The following is a 19,742-nucleotide window of genomic DNA, read 5'->3' as shown; positions in this document are numbered from 1 at the left end:
ACAATTGATATATAGGGGTTGTTCATCCAAAGAGTGAATCCAGGTTGCGAGGAACTTGAAATGTTTTTCATCAATTTTTTTTTATTGAAAATCCTATTCATATAAGTTTATTAGAATTCGACACGAATTTCGGTTGTTTGAATAAACTAAATTAAAAAAAAACTCAAAAAATAAAAAATCCATACATAAATTTCAAAAATAATATACACACATACATATTAGTCGTATTTGGGTTCATACATTTGAATTCGAACCGAATATTCAAGTTGGTTAGGATTTCATGTTTTTTTTGTTTGATTCGAATAATGAACACCCTTAGTTAGGATTAGAGTTGAAAAACTGACTATGTTGTTCAGCCAAGCTTAAAAGCATTAAAGCTCCAACTTCTAGTTCGTACTCGGTCCACTCTCGAGGGATGATGAGTGAGGTGTCGCAGTCTCGCAAAAAGCCCTAGGTTTGTAAGGTTGAATCATAAAAGCCTAGAATGAACGGTGACACATATTTTATTGAACAACAATCCTAGATATTATAGAAAAAAATGCGCTATATATACACCTTATAAGATAAGATTTGAACTCCCAAACTCTTTTTTCTTGATTTGTAGAACATTTAATAATTTAATTTATGTATACGAAAAATATATATTGACGTAATTATTTTGATTCGGCCTTTTAGTTTTTTCAGTTCGATCATAAACAGAACCTTAAACTCAAGCTCATGCAACATATTATAGAATAAATGCGCCATATTTGTACCTTATAAGATTTGAACTCTCAAACTCTTTTTTCTCGATTTGTAGAACATTTAATAATTTATGTATAAGAAAAAATATATATTAACGTAATTATCTTAATTCGGACTTTTAGTTGTTTCAGTTCGATCATAAACAGAACCTTAAACCCAAGCACATGCAGCATATTTATAATTTATCATGGGTGCAATTTTAACCATATTGAACTAGTCATGTTCAACCCTTTGAAATGTTTTGTTTTGATTTGTTTTTTTCTATAGTAAATTTCAAATGATTATCAACAAAACCGTTTTGTATAATTCAAAACCATCGATGGAGTACTTTAAACTAAAAACAAAATCAAATAATTTATATTAAAAATAAAAATCTAAGCCGGCTTTGATACGTTTAAGAAGAATACAAACTAATAAAGACAATTATCATAATGTGTTACATGTCTTTTTAATTTACTACTCCTTTTAAATATAAAATTCTGTATTTATTGTATTCACTACTCCTTTTAAATATAAAATTCTATATTTATTGTAGTTCCGAGTGTTTCTAAGGTCAAGTACTTAATAGTGAATAAAGGTCTTAGCTTTTCAAAATAATATGTTCTAGTCTTATGTACTTTATTGTTAGACTTTAATAATATTTCATTTTGCTACTATCTAATGTGACTGCTTTTGAGCTCAAGGGTGTAGCTTTGTGGGGGCGAGAGGAAGCGGCCGTCCCTCCAAACTTTTCACTCAGTAGTGGAGAATATGTAGTTTTCGTATAGAAATTTTTGGGTATATACGTTTTTGACCCCCCGGTTTTATAGAAAATTTTGGTATTTACGTCTTCGACCACCCCAGTTGGAAATCTCAAGCTTCGCCACTGTTTGAGCTGACTCATTTTGGTATATGCTCTTGTTGCAACTTTTTTGATGGTCATTCACTCAAGCAAAAAAGGTCTTCATAGTTTTAGTATCAAATTTAGTAAGTGTTTTAAAAAGGTTAGTTACGTTGTACTAAAATGTATTTAGTTTTCCATGTATTGTAATCATTTGTAGCATATTGAAATTGTTATTTACCATTTTATGTTAGTGGTAGACTTGAAACCAGGAATATGTTTACTTGACATCATACATCAATGACTTAAACCACGTACATATGATAATAATGTGTATTCGTGTTTTTATATTATAAAACTAGCTTACAACCCCGTGTATTACACGGGTTGAATGACGAAAAATGTAAATTATAAACTTGTATATAATCCTTATTAATGAAATGACTTATTTAGATAAATTAGTAAAACAAAAGAACAGTTAAATTTTCGTTACTTGTACATGTGATATGATACTTTATTAGTAATTATTGTTTATATCAAAATAATATATTTTATCTTAACAAATATATATGGTCAGGGTAAAATGAAAACTTCTACGAGTTGTGAGAACTTAGAGAACTCAACCTTACTAAAGGTTTTTTTAAATTTTTTACAGAGGGTGTAAATGAGCGGTTAGAGACTCAAGGTGTTAAACCTTTTGATTTTGGATTGAAGTGGTTAAAACCACTAAAACATAGGGTCTCAAAAAGTAATTTACTATTAATGAAATTTGAATTTAGACGTTTATCTCTAACTATATTAAATAATATTATACTTATTATATTATTTGATACATTTATATATGTTATAGATAATTGTTAATTAAATTTGAATGTAGACGTTTATCTCTAACTATATTAATTAATATTATATTATATTTTGTGTATAAAATTAATATGTAATACTATTATTAAAAGGGAGGAAGCACCAGAGAGTGACACGTGTCCAAAAAGATTTTTGTTTATTAGTATAGGAAGATCATAAAATATAAATTTTTTTTATTTTAATAATAATAATACAACTCTTGAATTTCTAATATCACATGTAACAAAAGAAGAATTAAATAAATCACAATTATCCTCGCTTATTACATAAAATGATATCATTTACGATTTTAATAAATTAAAATATGATAATTTTAGTTACACTAATTGTTAAGTTTATAAAGTAATTTTAGAATCTTAAGCCAATGGCTTTATAGCCTAGTGACATCTTGGGGGTGAGATAAGGCGTCGAGACCTCCTGGGTTCGATTTCTAAGGGGGTTTTTTCCATATTTGTTGGGTTTCCTCCTGAATTGGTGTATAAACATTATGGCTAGTGGAGATGAATATGATCGGGTGATTCCGCTAGTAGCACAATAATACTCCAGTGGTCCGTCAGTGATCCAAATTTACCGTTAAAAAAATAAAAAAAAATTAGAATGTTAGATGTGATCAGTTAGAAGAATATAAGATGGACCTTTTCCAATACTTAGCTTGTTTTTTTTTATTATTGTTTTTATTTATTTCTAGGTGGGCTTGTTCCATTCCATTCCATTACATTAGTAAACCAACTACAAAGTCAAGATACAAGTCATGGAAAAAACCAAACCATCAAGGTACAAGCATAAAAGGCCCAAAACAAAAACAATACAAAATCTAAGACGGCCATCCTCAAAACATATTACGGTTCAAGCTTTTAAAAGACCGATCTTAACAATACAAAATCTAAGGGGTTGTTTGTTTACCTCTTAATAGGGCTCTTAATGATTCAGACCTCTTATTTGTTCAGCACTTAATGGTTCAAACTGTGTGTTTCACGAGCAGATGTCTGAATGGTTCAGACATCTGCCTCTGAATGGTTAAACATTATACAGAGTCTGAATGGTTAAGACCTCTAATCTGAATTGGTCAGACATTTGCCTCTGAATGGTAAAATTATATACAGGCTCTTAATGGTTCAGACCTCTTACTAGTTCAGACATCTTACTGGTTCAGCACTTAACCATTCAGATGTTGCTAAACAGCCCCTAAGACGGCCATCCTCAAAAATATAATGGTTCAAGCTTTTAGTAGATCGATATTACATGAAAAAAATTTGCTTTGTTTACATATAAGCACTGTTCATTCCGCTAAACTAATTTGTTATATTTTCGCCCATTTGTTTATTAACTCTAGATCCTATATACGTAATGTGTAGTAATTTTATTTAGAGTTAAATGCCATTTTAGTCTCTATTGGGTCATTTTGTCAGTTTAGTCCAAATGTTTCATTTTTCGCCTCTGGTTCCAAAAAAGTTTCACCGTTGTCATTTTAGTCCACTGGGTTAACTTCATCCAATTTTCTGTTAACGATAAGGGCAATGCGGTCATTTTATATGACCGAATTGCCCTTCTAGTTAACAGAATTACATATAAAATGACCGAATTGACCTTCTCATTAACTGGAAAAATGAACGAAGTTAACCCAGTGGATTAAAATGGCAACAGTGAAATTTTTTTGGACCCACATACGAAAAATGAAACTTTTGGACTAAAATAGAAAAATGGTCCAAACCACAAAGAGTAAAATGAGATTTAAGTCTTTTATTTATCTTGTGAAATAGCTATCAAGTATTATAATTAATTAGTTTTTATTAAAATAACTAAATAAGATATAAGAAAAGGGATAAATAAAAGTTGAAAATAAACACAAGACACACCAAAAGTAAAACATTCTATAATATTAAATTACAATTAAGTAATGTAGTATAATACTATAATGTATTGCAAAATTTTAAGTATATAATATATTGCAGAATTTTAAATATATAGCTGTGAAGTGCTTATTTTTATCTACATTTTGATAAAAGCTTTATTTATATTTGAACGGGTGAAATATAATGAATTTTTATTTTTTACCATGACGAACCAAAACGATACCGTTCAAACAACATCAGTAACGATACCGATATTTGTTTTTATGAGTTTCTCAACGGTTCGGTATAAATTTCGATAAAAATGGAGTTGTATTCCCTACCAGGGGCGTACCCACATTTAGCTAAGGGTGGGCGGGCGCACCCCATGAAAAAATATTTTTTAGTGTTATTTTTCGTTGGAAATCACGACCGCACCCCTTAGAATTTTTTATCCGCACCCCTTGAAAATTTTAAACCGCCCCACTTAGAAAACAATAATTATTAACTACTTATTCACTTAATTATTTAATCCAATCAAAGCCCAATCTGTAATCAATTTTTATTAACACAAGCCCAAACCCAACCTAAAGAAATTTGAACTAAATAAAATAACCCAAACTCATCCACCCATTCTATTTCCAAATCCCGCCCTAAAAAAAAATCCCAGCGACTTGACGCCACTGCTCACGACCTGGTGGCTTTTTTTACCAGAAAAAACAAAATTCCGGTTGGACCGACCCATATTACGTCAGAATTCCAATATAGAACTAGTATGGTTTATTTATTTATTCATTTTGTTTTATGTGATGATTAGGAGAAAATATAGATGTGTAAGGGTTTAATCTTTTTATATTTTTTTATTATTTTTTTTTTGTTGTTCTAGACTTGTAGTTAAATGACTTTGTTGTTTTATCTATAGCTTTGTTTGTTTAAATGATTAGTTACAAGTAATCAACATTTAATATTAGGGCTTGAATGTTTAAAAATATAATTGAAAGTTATGGGCTATGGTTGAACATGATTGTTTATTTTGTTTAAGTGTTTAGTGTTGTTGTATGAACTAATGGAGCAAATTATATGTGTTAGGAACAATGAGCAAGAATGTAATGAACTTATGGCGTATTTCGTATCTTTAGATGATATTTTGGATATATATAAAAAAAAAAAAAAACCTGTAGGGCACAATTTTAAATACGTTTGTAATTTGTAATGACGTTTGACGTGTTTTTGATGATTTGTAAATTTTAGTTTGACGTTCTTTTGTCTTACTTGATCTGACCCGACCCGCTGTGAACCGATATTTTTATACAGCTAGGGGTCTAAAATATTTGAAAATATTCCGCACCCACAGGATAAAATTTCTGGGTCCGCCACTGTTCCCTACAAAGTATTTTTCTGTATCGTAAGTATTGCGAATGTCGGTACCGAACCAATAGCGTGACTAAGAATACCATACCGTATTCGTTTTTATATTTACATACAATATAAGTAAAGTAAATTATTTTTACTATGGTTGTTATTGTTGTGATTATTGTTAGGCTATACGGTATGGAGACGGACCGGCGAAGGAGGACGGAGCTCGACGGGGTGGGCGGCATGGTGTTGGCTCCGGCGACGGGGGTGGGGCCCACCTGGAGGATCGTCCCGAACGGCGAAGAAGGGACGTTGGCGACGGGGACGGAGCTCAGGACGGGGGGGCGGCACGGTGTTGGCTCCGGCGCCGGACCGGGACGCACCGGGGCCGACCCCCATACCGTATGGCCTTATTGTTATTATTAAGTGCACATTTTTCTTTGTTCAACTAGTCGTCCTTATCAAGGAAACATTCAAATCATTTTCTCTCCCTCTCTATTTCTCTCTCATCACTATTCCCAACTGCCTGCTGATATACACGTATATATACCCTCTATCCACTTTTCTGGAGTATCTGCTGCTTTGCACTCTCATCAATCACACTGCCATTGTTACAAGTAAGCTATGAGCTCTGAATCTCTTTCCAATTTTCATGTATCATGCTATATTTTTTTACTGTTTTTATCATATCTCATATTAGAATTCTGATTACCTTAGTTTACTAGTAACAGAAAAATTAACAACCTCAATCCAGATTTTCTAATAAACATTTCAGCTGATTATGTGCGCGCATAAAATCATCAAAAATATTAATCTATTCTTTTCAATTTCCTTGTATGTGTACTTACGGCCCAAACAGGATAACTCAACTCAAAAAACTAGTCTGGCAGGTGAGAGAGCCCATTTGGACTATAAACCCCACAATTATGTTGGAATTCTGAACAATGAAACGGACTTCGTGTGCAAGGCTCACGGAGGGTTTTAAGGAGTGGATAGTTATAGATTAATAAATGTGATTATGAGTTAATAATTAGTTGTAATTATCATGTCCTAGTTAATTGATTAGATAATTATCTAGCATCCTAAACGAGTTAAGTTTGGATGTCTTTAGGATAATTATGTGAACAATACTAGTAATAGACTAATAGTCTAACGCGTTAGGTTAGCTATATATATATATATCATGTATTGCGTAGGGATTTGTAATCAAGTTTTTGAGTAGCTTTCTTAATCTAATAATATTGTGAGAGTTAGCCATACTTTCTCGTTTGTTTGAGTATCGATTGGGACTTGAATTTGTTGCCCATGCAGCCGATGTGGGACAAGTCCAAGGGGCGGACCTACCTTAGGGGAAGGGGTAGCCTCCGTTACTGCTTGGCGCTCCAGCGTTAGTGTAAATTTTGGAAAAAATGACGTTTTTGACGTTTTTTCGATTCCGTTACCGCTTTTTTTATAAAACGTTACCACTACGAAGATTTTCTAGATCCGCCACTGACAAGTTCCATACCTTGCAATGGTTCCAGAGTCCGTAACTAACTGAACCTAAAAACCAAAAACAAAACAGCATCAGCAATATTCAGCATTACTGATATTTGAATCTGATTTCCTGATTTTTGTTATTCAGGGGAAAATCTACAGCTTCGGTATCCACTTCATAATCCGGTAAGATGAATGGCGGTGGTGAAGAGAAGACGGAGGCGTCCACCGTTGGCGCAGATGATGGTGTTGAAGACTCGGAATTAGGGAAAGCAAAGGAAAAGGAGAGCACTGAGACGGTGCCATTTTATAAGCTATTTGCTTTCGCTGATCCTACTGATTACATGTTAATGATCGTCGGTACTGTTAGTTCTATCGCTAATGGAGTTTGCCTGCCTCTAATGACTCTTCTTTTGGGGGACCTTATTAATTCTTTTGGTCACAACCAAAGTGATGATAATAATGTTGTTGACGTTGTTTCGAAGGTAAGTATATTATATATAACCTGCAACTATACGACCCGCATGAGAGGGTGTTTTGTCCACATAATAATCCCAACTTGCTCAATTTGGCCAAAAGTGGACCAGTTCGGATTATTACCTACCACATCACAACTATACGACCCGCATGAGAGGGTGTTTTGTCCACATCATATGGCCGGCCCGTATGAAAGTACCACCTGCAAAGAAATGACTGATGTGACAAGTAGGGGTGCAAACAAGCCCAGAGGCTCGAGAGCTACTCGTTATCGGCTCGGTTAAAAGCTCGAACGAGCCGAGCTTTAACGAGCCCGAGCTCGAGCCTGAAATAGAGCTCGTTTAGTTATCGAGCCCGAGCTCGAGCCTGAAATACAAAGCTCATTTAGGCTCACTAGCCTAAACGAGCCCAAACAAAAATTTATTTATTTTATATATAATATGATAATAATGATGATAACATTGGCGAGTCGAGCTCGAGCCGAGCTTTGGCTCGTTTAAGCGATACTGAAGCGAGCTTGAACCGAGTTTTTAGCTCGTCTGAGGTTGTTCTTAAAATAGCTCGAGCTGAGTCAAGCCGAGCTCGAGCTTTGGGTTTTACTCGTGAGCCGAGCTCGAGCTCCAATAAGTAGGCTCGAACCGAGCCGAGCTCGAGCTCAAACTTCAAAAAAACATGACGAGCCGAGCTCGAGCCCAGTCGAGCTCGGGCTCGGCCTGGCTCGTTTACACCCCTAGTGACAAGGATATGACCCATACGGCCTGTATCACATTTTTTGCCTTTCTAACAGCAGCCCTATGACCCATACGGCTCGTATGATGTGGTAGGTACCCCAGTGTTCATTATTGGGGGTGGTGTACCAATACATGGACCTGTTTGAATATTTACTTCAATTATTTATTATCTACAAAGTCTTATTGATGATTCAACTGACTCGGCTGTATACAGGTAGCGCTGAAATTTGTTTACCTGGCTGTTGGGTGTGGTGTCGCATCATTCCTCCGTAAGTGCAAATGTTACCAACCTAATTTTCTTAGGGGCTGTTTGGCAACATCTGAATGGCTAAGTGCTAAACGAGTAAGACGTCTGAACTATTAAGTGCTGAACCAGTAAGAGGTCTGAACCATTAAGAGTCTGTATAACGCTTAACTGTTCAGAGGCAAATGACTGATCAATTCAGATTAGAGGTCTTAACCATTCAGACTCTGTTTAATGCTTAACCATTCAGAGGCAAATGACTAAACCATTCAGACATCTGTTCATGAAACAAACAGTCTGAACCATTAAGTGCTGAACCAGTAAGATGTCTGAACCATTAATAGCATCATTAAGAGGTAAACAAACAACCCCTTAGTTATTTTTGGCATTGGGTTGTGAAATTGAAAAAAATGTTGATGACGTGAAAATTACGCTTCATTACAGCTAATTATATGAGTATGTTTATATCGTACCATATACTTACTTTCAAAGAGCTATAGCCTATAGGGGCGTTCACGTTTCGGCTTTAATTGGTTATGATTATAATTCTAAGCCGAACCACTAACTACAGGTTCGGGAAACAACAAACCAACACTGTCCGTACTGGATGTGTCAACCATAGATGGATCCAGCAACTCTGGCTAGGGGGCAAAATGGGTCGGCGGGTATATGGGAAACGTGGGTCTGGTCAAACATTTGGTCGAGTCAATACAATATCGCAAATAATGATAAAATAACGTGAAACGATTCAGTTAAAGAAACTAATTATATTAGTTAGTCTACCAAGTAAATAACTAACCAGTTAGTCTGTAATTAACTAACTAATCATTATTCATAACAATTTATCCAATATTTTAGTAGATTATTAATATTTAAGCAGCATTACCAAATTTGTAGGGCCCGGGATCGATTAATTGTTTGTGGTTATGATTAGGACAATATGTATCACAAATGATGTCGGTACATGGGTATTTATGAGCCGATTGACTGTTACAAACTAACCGACACAACTCCTCATATAACCATTAATTTTAACAGTTTGACTTTTCCTATTTGACTTTACATTTTTACTGCTAGATTATCTTATATACATAATTCCAACAAATTTTCCACCTTCTGATTGCTCTAAAAAGCGTTTTAAGTGTTTTCGCAGAGGTTTCTTCGTGGATGATAACGGGAGAAAGACAGGCTGCCAGAATAAGGAGTTTGTATCTAAAAACCATATTGCGACAAGATATATCCTTCTTTGACAAAGAAACAAATACGGGAGAAGTTATTGGCAGAATGTCGGGTGACACCGTTCGCATACAAGATGCCATGGGGGAAAAGGTTTGTATTTTAGTTTCTTATTTTCAAAATTTAAAAAAGAGTTAATTACTGTTTTCGTCCCTGTGGTTTGTCAAAAATCACTATTTCAGTCCATTAGTTTAAAAATTGCGATTTCAGTCCCTGTGGTTTCACTTTCGTAACCATTTCAGTCCCTGTGGTTTCACTTCCATAACCATTTCAATCCATTATTCTGTTAAGTACGGGGACTGAAATGGTTATGAGGTGGACTGAAATGGTTACGGAAGTGAAACCACAGGGACTGAAATCGCAATTTTTAAACTAATGGACTGAAATAGTGATTTTTGACAAACCACAGGGACGAAAACAGTAATTAACTCTTTAAAAAAAATAGACTTAATTACGGTTTTCGTCCCTGTGGCTTGTCAAAAATCACTATTTCAGTCCATTAGTTTAAAAATTGCGATTTCAGTCCCTGTGGTCTCACTTTCGTAACGATTTCACTCCCTGTGGTTTCCCTTTCGTAACCATTTCAATCCATTATTCTGTTAAGAACAGGGACTGAAATGGTTACGAGGTGGACTGAAATGGTTATGGAAGTGAAACCACAGGGACTGAAATCGCAATTTTTAAACTAATGGACTGAAATAGTGATTTTTGACAAACCACAGGGACGAAAACAGTAATTAACTCTTTAAAAAAATAGACTTAATTACGGTTTTCGTCCCTGTGATTTGTCAAAAATCACTATTTCAGTCCATTAGTTTAAAAATTGCTATTTCAGTCCCTGTGGTCTCACTTTCGTAACGATTTCACTCCCTGTGGTTTCCCTTTCGTAACCATTTCAATCCATTATTCTGTTAAGAACAGGGACTGAAATGGTTATGAGGTGGACTGAAATGGTTACGGAAGTGAAACCACAGGGACTGAAATCGCAATTTATAAACTAATGGACTGAAATAGTGATTTTTGACAAACCACAGGGACGAAAACAGTAATTAACTCTTTAAAAAAATATTTGCAGAATACTGAAAAAATATTACATATTCCAGGTTGGAAAATTCATACAACTATTCTCGTCATTTGTGGGAGCTTTCGTGGTAGCATTGATCCGGGGATGGCTTCTTACACTTGTCATGTTAACCTCCATTCCTCCAATGGTACTTTCTGTTTCGGTTATGTCCGTAATGATAGCCAAGATGGCGTCGCGTGGCCAAACCGCTTATGCTAAAGCAGCCACTGTAGTCGAACAGACAATCGGCTCAATCAGGACGGTAATAGATATATGTACTTTTTAAAGTTCAAAATTTCATGCACACTGGTCTAAATATTATGCATATCTATTCTATCAAACATAAAATAAATTCAGTCACGTATAAATTGGGTCCCATGACTTTCCGCCCCCTCAGAACTTTTGGTGAAGCTCCGCCACTGAGTACGACTTTTGTTTTATTTTCTATGAAATCGGTAAATATGTTATTTCTTTTGCTTGTAGGTTGCATCTTTCACAGGGGAGAAAAAAGCAGTTGACGATTACAATAAATCACTTGTTGATGCTTACCGTTCTAGTGTTCATGAAGGCCTGGTCGCTGGCTTTGGTATAGGATCAACGGTTTTCATTATGTTCTGTACTTACGCGTTGTCTGTTTGGTATGGTGCTAAGATGATACTAGAAAAGGGGTACACTGGTGGAGATGTGCTTACTATAGTCTTTTCTGTACTGATGGGATCTATGTAAGCAAAATGTGTTTTTTACTTTCGTTTGGTTCGGGTTATATTTTCAATTGGTTAAAAGTAGGGGTGCAAACGAGCTGAGCCTTATCGAGCTCAAGCTGAGCTTGAGCCTAAAATAAAGCTCGTTCATATATCGAGCCCGAGCCTATCATGTGAAACTCGTCAGGCTCATCGAGCCTATTAGTTTTTAATAATATTTACCCCTTATTTAAAGTTATCTAGTAAACAAGCCAAGCCGAGCTTATTTAAACTTGTTTATGAGCCAAGCCTGAACCTAAAAATAAGCTTTTTACTAAACGAGCCTGAGCCCTAGCTTCAATTATCAAGCCTGCGAGCCTAAAAGAGTCTATTATTTATATTATTTTTATTTAGAGTAAATTTCTGTTTCCGTCCCTAAGGTTTGTCCATTTTAACTAGTTTAGTCCAAAAATCTAATTTATAACAAAACCATCCCTAAGGTTTGCATTTCTTAACGATTTTCATCCCTAAAGCTTACATTTCTTAACGCTTTTCATCCCTAAGATTTAAATGAAAAAGCACCCTTAGGGATGAAAAGCATTAAGAAATGCAAACTTCAGGGCTGGATTTGTTATAAATTAAATTTTTGGACTAAACTAGTTAAAATTGACAAACCTCAGGGACGAAAACAGAAATTTACTCTTTTATTTAATATAGTAATTAATAGATTCTAAACGAGGCGAGCTCGAACTTGAGAAACTACCAACGAGCTGAGCTCGAGCTGTTATTACCGAAACAACATATTATTTTTTACTAGTATTTGATACACAAACTATACATAGACTTAAAAATCTTATTTTTTTATACAAAAAGTTTTAATAATTTAGACCAATTACCCAACTTGCCATCTGTCACCTTTACTGTTCACATTAACTTTTAATTTCATTCATAAAACTATGTTTTCCAGGTCACTTGGGCAGGCATCTCCCTGTTTGACTGCATTTGCTGCGGGTCAGGCTGCAGCATTCAAGATGTTTGAAACTATAAACCGAAAGCCTGAAATAGACGCGTATGATCAAAAGGGGAAAGTATTAGACGATATTCGCGGTGACATAGAATTAAAAGATGTGTATTTTAGATATCCAGCAAGACCAAATGAAGAAATATTTAGTGGGTTTTCACTCTGCATCTCCAGTGGGACAACTGCAGCTTTGGTTGGTCAAAGTGGTAGCGGTAAGTCAACGGTGATTAGCCTGATAGAGAGATTTTACGATCCGCTACATGGTGAAGTTCTTATTGATAATATTAATCTAAAAGAATTTCAACTAAAATGGATTAGAGAGAAAATTGGTCTTGTTAGCCAAGAACCGGTTCTTTTCACATCAAGCATTAAGGATAATATTTTGTACGGGAAAGATGGTGCGTCTATGGACGAAATTAAAGTAGCGATCGAGCTCGCAAATGCTGCTAAGTTCATCGATAAACTACCTCAGGTTTCTAGCTTATTAAATCTTCTTTTTTGCTTATTGTGTTTTTAGTGTAACATAAGTTGTTTGAGGGTGTTTAGGATTGATTACGTGGATAGTTTATCTGATTATTTGCGAGTGATGTCACACATATTTTAAAACCCGCTTTCACTTATACCAACATCGGCAAAAAGAAACATGCCAACTGATTAAATGGCTTACCCCCCCCCCCTGCGTGCGCGCGCACGATCACCTGGACTTGTAGGTTTTTTATATATAAAAACTGAGGGTTTTTTTCTTTAAAGAAAAACATGAGCTTGGTCCCTTAGTTGTAATCAGTAGAGAAGAGAACCTTTTAGTGACCCCCCCCCCCCCCCACTATAAAAGTTTTTATACCGCCACTGCTTGGCTCGTTTACAAACCAAGCCAACGTCATTCAACTCACTTGCAACCTCTAACCAGTGGCGGACCCAGGATTTTATTTCAGTGGGGTCCATTTTCGGGTCGATCCTCATTCGGGTCGAGTTAAAGTGAGGTTTGAACTAGATTTAAAAAAAAATAAGAAAAATGGGCTTATCAAGGATTGAACCCACAACCTCTTGATGGAAAAGAGGGAGATTTACCACTACACCAGCTTTTTTTTATTTCTATGGTGTCCACCTAATTGTATTTATGGGGTCCATATACAATTTAATATACCGAATCTACTATTTTTTTAAAAAAGATTGGGGTCCGGGACCCCGGTGGCACCAATGTGGGTCCGCCCCTGCCTCTAACATATATTATCCATTTTTCTTGCCTGCCTTGAAGAGTTTTCAACAAATTTTTGGTTGGTTTCTAAACATTTAGGGATTGGACACCATGGTTGGTGAGCATGGAACACAACTCTCCGGCGGACAGAAGCAAAGAATTGCTATTGCCAGAGCCATTCTTAAAGATCCCAGAATCCTTCTTCTGGATGAAGCAACAAGTGCTCTCGACGCAGAGTCCGAGAGGGTTGTGCAGGAGGCTTTGGACAGGATCATGGTCAATAGAACAACCGTCATCGTTGCACATCGTTTAAGCACAGTCAGAAATGCTGACATGATTGCAGTTATTCACAGGGGAAAGATGGTTGAAAAAGGTAGTTTTCAACTTTTATGGTTGGGTAAGCCGGGAAGGGACCGTTTGATAGTCACGGTCCTATAACTGTCGGGCTCACGTGTTTCGTGTATACACGTTTATAATATATGGTTAAAGATTACCCATTCGGATTCTCATACTTAAAACCGGAGGTTAAACCAACTAAAATAAACCAGAAATTTTTTATAATTATTATATTTTCAAGTTATAATGACTTCAAACATTTACTCATTATATTTTTAAAAATAAAATTGTAATAATATAATCGGTTTTGTTGCGGGTAAACAGATAAGGGGATTTCAGGTATCACTTTATACCATACTCGTCCTAAGCCCCAGAAATTTTTTATAAGAAATATTTGATTATAATAATCCCAACTATTCGTCGTTGGCCGTCAACAGTCCCAACTTTAAAAATAACCACTGACAGTCCCAACTATTGACATATTGGCCACCAATGGACCCTGACTAACAGAACTCTAACGCCGTTAGTCTTTGATTGCCGGAAAACCGTTTTTGTCCATAAAAAGGTTTCTAAAGGTCCGATCTAAGGTTACAAAGAGGTTTGGAACGAAAATGTTGAGTTTTCCGGCTAAAAAGTTGAGTTTTCCGGCGAAAAATAAGTTTTCCGGTAAAAAAGGAGTTTTCCGGCGACTTTAACAATTGGAGCTTTTACTAGAAAAAGGTTCCCAAAGGTCCATAATAAGGTTACAAAGAGGTTCAGGACGAAAATTTTGAGTTTTTCCGACTATAAATGAGTTTTCCGGCCAAAAAACGTTTTTCTTGCAACCGGAGACTAACGGCGTTAGGGTTCTGTTAGTCAGGGTCCATTGGAGGCCAATATGTTAAAAGTTAGGACTGCCAGTGGTTATTTTTAAAGTTGGGACTGTTGGCGGCCAACGACGAATAGTGGGGATTATTAAAATCCAATATTCCTTTTTATAATTATTACTATACTATACACGTTCCAAATGTTTCGGTTTTCTCTATTCCAAATCAAAAATTTAACAATCTGTAAATTGAAAAATGATCAGGATCACATTCAAAGCTAGTCCAGGATCCTGAAGGAGCATACTCTCAACTTATAAAATTACAGGAAGGTAATAGTGATTCAGAATCAGAGGACCAACAAACCGATAAAGAACTTTCAAATCTATCAGGTCAAAGGTTATCCCGTCGGCGGTCATCTGGCAGCCGCCGGTCATCTGGCAGCCGCCGCCACTCAAAGTCTCAGTCATTTGGTTTGTCACCGAAAGCCGATGACCCGCCGCCAGAATCCATGGAACTAGACGCGGGTGAACCCTCAAAAACCCCAACAAAAGTCCCACTTCGACGACTTGCATATCTCAACAAACCAGAAATACCAGTTCTCATAGGCGGTGCAATAGCTGCTATTATTAATGGTGCAACATACCCGGTTTTTAGCCTGCTACTTTCCAACATGATCAAAACATTCTACGAACCGCCGCATAAAATGAAATCAGACTCGAAATTCTGGGCCGTAATGTTCGTAATCCTTGGACTAGTGTCACTTGTTGCTCATCCCGGGAGATCTTATCTTTTCGCGGTCGCCGGATCAAAACTGATTAAAAGAATCAGATCATTATGCTTTGAGAAAGTGTTGAACATGGAGGTCGGTTGGTTCGACAAACCAGAAAACTCTAGTGGCGCTATCGGTGCACGGCTTTCGGCTGATGCAGCTAATGTTCGTGGGTTGGTTGGTGATGCGCTTGCTCAAATTGTTCAAGATTCGGCGTCTGCTGCAGCCGGTTTAGTAATCGCTTTTGCAGCTTGCTGGCAGTTAGCTCTTATAATTCTTGTTCTGGTTCCGTTAATGAGTGCTAACGCATTTGTTCAGATGAAATTCATGAAAGGTTTTAGTGCTGATTCTAAGGTGATGTACGAGGAAGCAAGTCAGGTGGCGAATGATGCTGTCGGGAGTATAAGGACAGTAGCGTCTTTTTGCGCAGAAGAGAAAGTTATGCAACTATACAGAAATAAATGCGAAGGCCCCAAAAGAGCCGGGATAAAACAGGGTTTAACCAGTGGGATCGGGTTCGGGGTTTCGTTTTTTTTACTGAATTGTATGTATGCAACCAGTTTTTACGCGGGAGCCCGGCTTATTGAAGCCGGAGAAACAAATTTCGGAGATGTTTTTAAGGTTTTCTTTGCTCTAACGCTGGCGGCGTTGGGAGTGTCTCAATCAAGCTCGTTTGCACCCGATACAACTAAAGCTAAAAGCTCAGCGGTCTCGGTTTTTGCGATTCTTGACCGAGAGTCGGAAATTGACCCGAGTGATGAATCGGGTTTGACTTTGGAAACTGTCAAAGGGGAAATCGAGATTCGTCATGTTAGTTTTAAATATCCTACCCGACCTGATGTTGAGATATTTCGTGATCTATGCTTAACCATCCACAGTGGCAAGGTAATTCTTTTAGGGGTGTAAACGATCCGAGCCGAGCCCGAGCCCGACTAGGCTCGAGCTCGGCTCGTTATGTTTTTATAAAGCTCGAGCTCGGCTTGGTTCGAGCCTACTTCTCTGAGCTCGAGCTCGGCTCGCGAGTAAAACCCAAAGCTCGAGCTCGGCTCGAGTTATTTCGAGAACAACCTCAAATGAGCTAAAAGCTCGGCTCGAGCTCGTTTCAACAGCGATTAAACGAGCAAAAGCTCGGCTCATCAATGTTATCAATATATAAAAACTAAAATTTTGTTTAGGCTCGTTTGGACTCGCGAGTCTAAACGAGCTTTGTATTTCAGGCTCGGGCTCGATAACTAAACGAGCTCTATTTCAAGCTCGAGCTCGGGCTTGGGCTCGTTAAGGCTCGACTCGTTTAAGCTTTTAACCGAGCCGATCACGAGTAGCTCTCGAGCCTCCGGGCTTGTTTACACCCCTATTTTTCTCTAACATCTTATGTACTCCTTTATTTATTAGTTGTTTAGATGTGTGTTTTAGAAGTGATAAAAAGTATTTATCAGTTTAAAAAATGGTTCTTTTTGTTATTATTTGAAAATCACTAGTTAAAATGACTAAAAATAACAATTTTCTTCAAATATATTGGTTTGTGAAATGAAAATAAAAGTATTGTAAGTTAGTCGAAAATTAGGTAAATAAGTAATTTTGTTTTACCTTTAGATAATCATTGAATATTGCAACTTCATGCCCAATACTAGATCCATAAATCTATTCATTCTTCTTTTAGACAGTAGCATTGGTTGGTGAGAGCGGAAGCGGGAAATCAACGGTTATCCAACTCTTACAACGATTCTATAACCCAGATTCGGGTTATATAACGTTGGATGGAACCGAGTTACAAAAATTTCAACTTAAGTGGTTAAGGTTGCAGATGGGTCTGGTTAGCCAAGAACCCGTGTTGTTCAATGACACCATTCGAGCGAATATTGCTTATGGAAAGGACGGTGATGCAACCGAGGCCGAAATATTAGCCGCTTCTGAGTTGGCCAATGCCCACAACTTCATTAGCGGGTTGCACCAGGTTTGTCTATTTCACATAATAAGTAAATAGTGTTTGGATAAATATCAATCCCTCTGACTTGTTCGTTTTTTTATTCCGAGGTGAGAGTAACCATTTTAGTGGTTTGTGGTTCCACAAGCGCCTTCAAACGTGTTTACTTTAGCTATCCTTCGTTCTAACGTGTTTACTTTTAGCTATAACATTTTGATTTTGGCATGTTCAAAAAAAAAACAACTCAAATCGGCTCATTTATAAGTTAATAGATCGACTGTCTGTCTGTCACCTTTATTAATAAAAGATTCAATAAGCGGTAATATAGAACCAAATACCATGTGAATTTGCAGGGTTACAACACAATGGTAGGAGAAAGAGGAGTACAAATGTCGGGTGGCCAGAAACAGAGAGTGGCGATTGCTAGAGCCATTGTAAAAAGTCCCAAGATACTACTTCTAGATGAGGCCACAAGTGCACTAGATGCCGAGTCAGAAAGAGTGGTTCAAGACGCATTGGATAGGGTTATGGTTAACCGGACCACAGTGGTCGTGGCTCATCGATTATCGACCATTAAGGGCGCTGATGTCATTGCGGTTGTAAAAAATGGAGTAATCGTTGAGAAAGGAAAGCATGAGAAGCTAATCAATATCAAGGATGGGTTCTATGCATCTTTAGTTGCACTCCATAGCTCTTCAAATTAGCTACTATTACTTCTTGTTTATGGTTTAATGTTTGATAGTAGATAATACACGTCCGCAAGTTGTTTAGTGTTTTGTATTATAGAGGTGTGCACATTTGTTAAATATGAATGTTAATGTGTATCAATATGTTTTGTTTTTTTGAAATCCGATATTATGATTTATGTGTAACTTGTAGGTTGGATCGAAAACTGTCTGCGTAATTGGTCTGCTTGAATGCTCTTGAAATGTGTTTATTTAGAATGTTTTCTTGATCCAATGGTCCGGTCTAGAGCATGTGAACTGCTTATGTATGGACTGGCTTACATCAATGGTCCAACCGCCACACACCCTTACATCAATGGTCCGGTCTAGAGCATGTAAACTGCTTATGTATGGATCGTTGGACTACGGATCGTTGGACTACGATGATTTCTTGTTTCGGATGCCGTAACGAGTGCGGAATCCCCGTTACGACACAAACTGAGCGAGAGAGTAAACACAATACAAAGATTCAACGTTTAACTAGTTGTGTATTCAAATCGACAGAGTTTCGGTACAAGATTTATACAAAACAAGCACTCCGACAACTCTCTCTCACTACACTCTCTCTCTAAGCTCCTACAAGCTTTCTCTGGGTGTGTTCTCTACCTGAAGTGTGAACTGCAAGTTGTATTTATAGCCAACACCCAGTAACACTACGAAAGAACTGGGCCACCAAATAAAGCCCAAACCCACGAAACATAGGGGTCCTTCGTGGACATGTTCAGCTAATAATTAAGGGTCACGAAGGATGGGGTTCTTCGTGAATTCCATTATGTGAAACACTTAGTATTTCTAGAACATGCGTTCTTTCTGACTACCATGTGCTTCGTGACTTCCATGCAAAGTTCTATTTACATACGTGACATCATCATGACATCATCAACTGTCTGATAACTGTCTGGGCGTGGCTCAAGTGTTGAATTCTAAGAAAAGGTGTGTTGTTTCTTTGGCCGTTATTCTCATTGTTGAAGACATAATGCGATACTATGGCATCAACAACTGTCTGATAAAGACTTATTTACTTTGGGGACGATAATGTTGAGGTGAGTCAAAAAGTCAACACTCTGGAGACATTATATTGACCTAAGTAATTTTCCCACCAACTGTATCGACTCTTGGTTGTCAACGCTATATTGAGCTGGTTGTTTGATACGTGCCAATGTGACCCCACGTTCTCCTAGCTAGCACGTTCTCACAAAACCCACTTCCATGCACCTTTAGTTATGCAATTTTCCTTTGTTTAGTTTGTAATTCATATCCTTATTTCACGTAAGTAGGTAAGTTAGAATGAGTAGTGGGATTAGTGGTGATAGTAGTTTAATTCTTTTTGTAAGCCTATAAATAGGTATTTGTGTTTAGTGTTTTGGGAGGAATGAAAATTATGAATGGAAAATTAGTCTAAAAATTCTCTCTAAATTTCATCTTGTTTCTCTCTATTTTCTGTGG

General features: G+C 36.8%; 1 protein-coding gene across 1 annotated transcript; it reads left to right on the top strand.

Moving 5' to 3' along the window:
* Positions 1-7,240: 7,240 nt before the first annotated feature.
* Positions 7,241-18,443, top strand: LOC110909967 (ABC transporter B family member 21). The gene is made up of 10 exons (XM_022154687.2): positions 7,241-7,574; positions 8,512-8,566; positions 9,695-9,870; positions 10,881-11,102; positions 11,324-11,562; positions 12,488-13,013; positions 13,836-14,109; positions 15,142-16,532; positions 17,308-17,601; positions 17,925-18,443. Exons 1-10 carry the CDS (start codon positions 7,281-7,283, stop codon positions 18,273-18,275), a joined length of 3,822 nt encoding a protein of 1,273 aa, XP_022010379.2. The 5' UTR covers positions 7,241-7,280; the 3' UTR covers positions 18,276-18,443.
* The last annotated feature ends 1,299 nt before the right edge of the window (positions 18,444-19,742 follow it).

The sequence above is a fragment of the Helianthus annuus genome, chromosome 15 (assembly GCF_002127325.2).
Source record: "Helianthus annuus cultivar XRQ/B chromosome 15, HanXRQr2.0-SUNRISE, whole genome shotgun sequence".
In the NCBI taxonomy this organism is placed as follows: Eukaryota; Viridiplantae; Streptophyta; class Magnoliopsida; order Asterales; family Asteraceae; genus Helianthus; species Helianthus annuus.
The sequence above is the reverse complement of the archived record's forward strand: the minus strand, read 5'-3'. Positions and strand labels throughout refer to the sequence as shown.

Excerpts from the sequence above, each read along its gene's own strand:
- LOC110909967 (XM_022154687.2), top strand. The coding sequence starts at position 7,281 with ATGAATGGCGGTGGTGAAGAGAAGACGGAGGCGTCCACCGTTGGCGCA. Across the intron at positions 13,014-13,835 it reads TCATCGATAAACTACCTCAG|GGATTGGACACCATGGTTGG; the intron begins GTTTCTAGCTTA and ends CTAAACATTTAG. Across the intron at positions 17,602-17,924 it reads TCATTAGCGGGTTGCACCAG|GGTTACAACACAATGGTAGG; the intron begins GTTTGTCTATTT and ends GTGAATTTGCAG.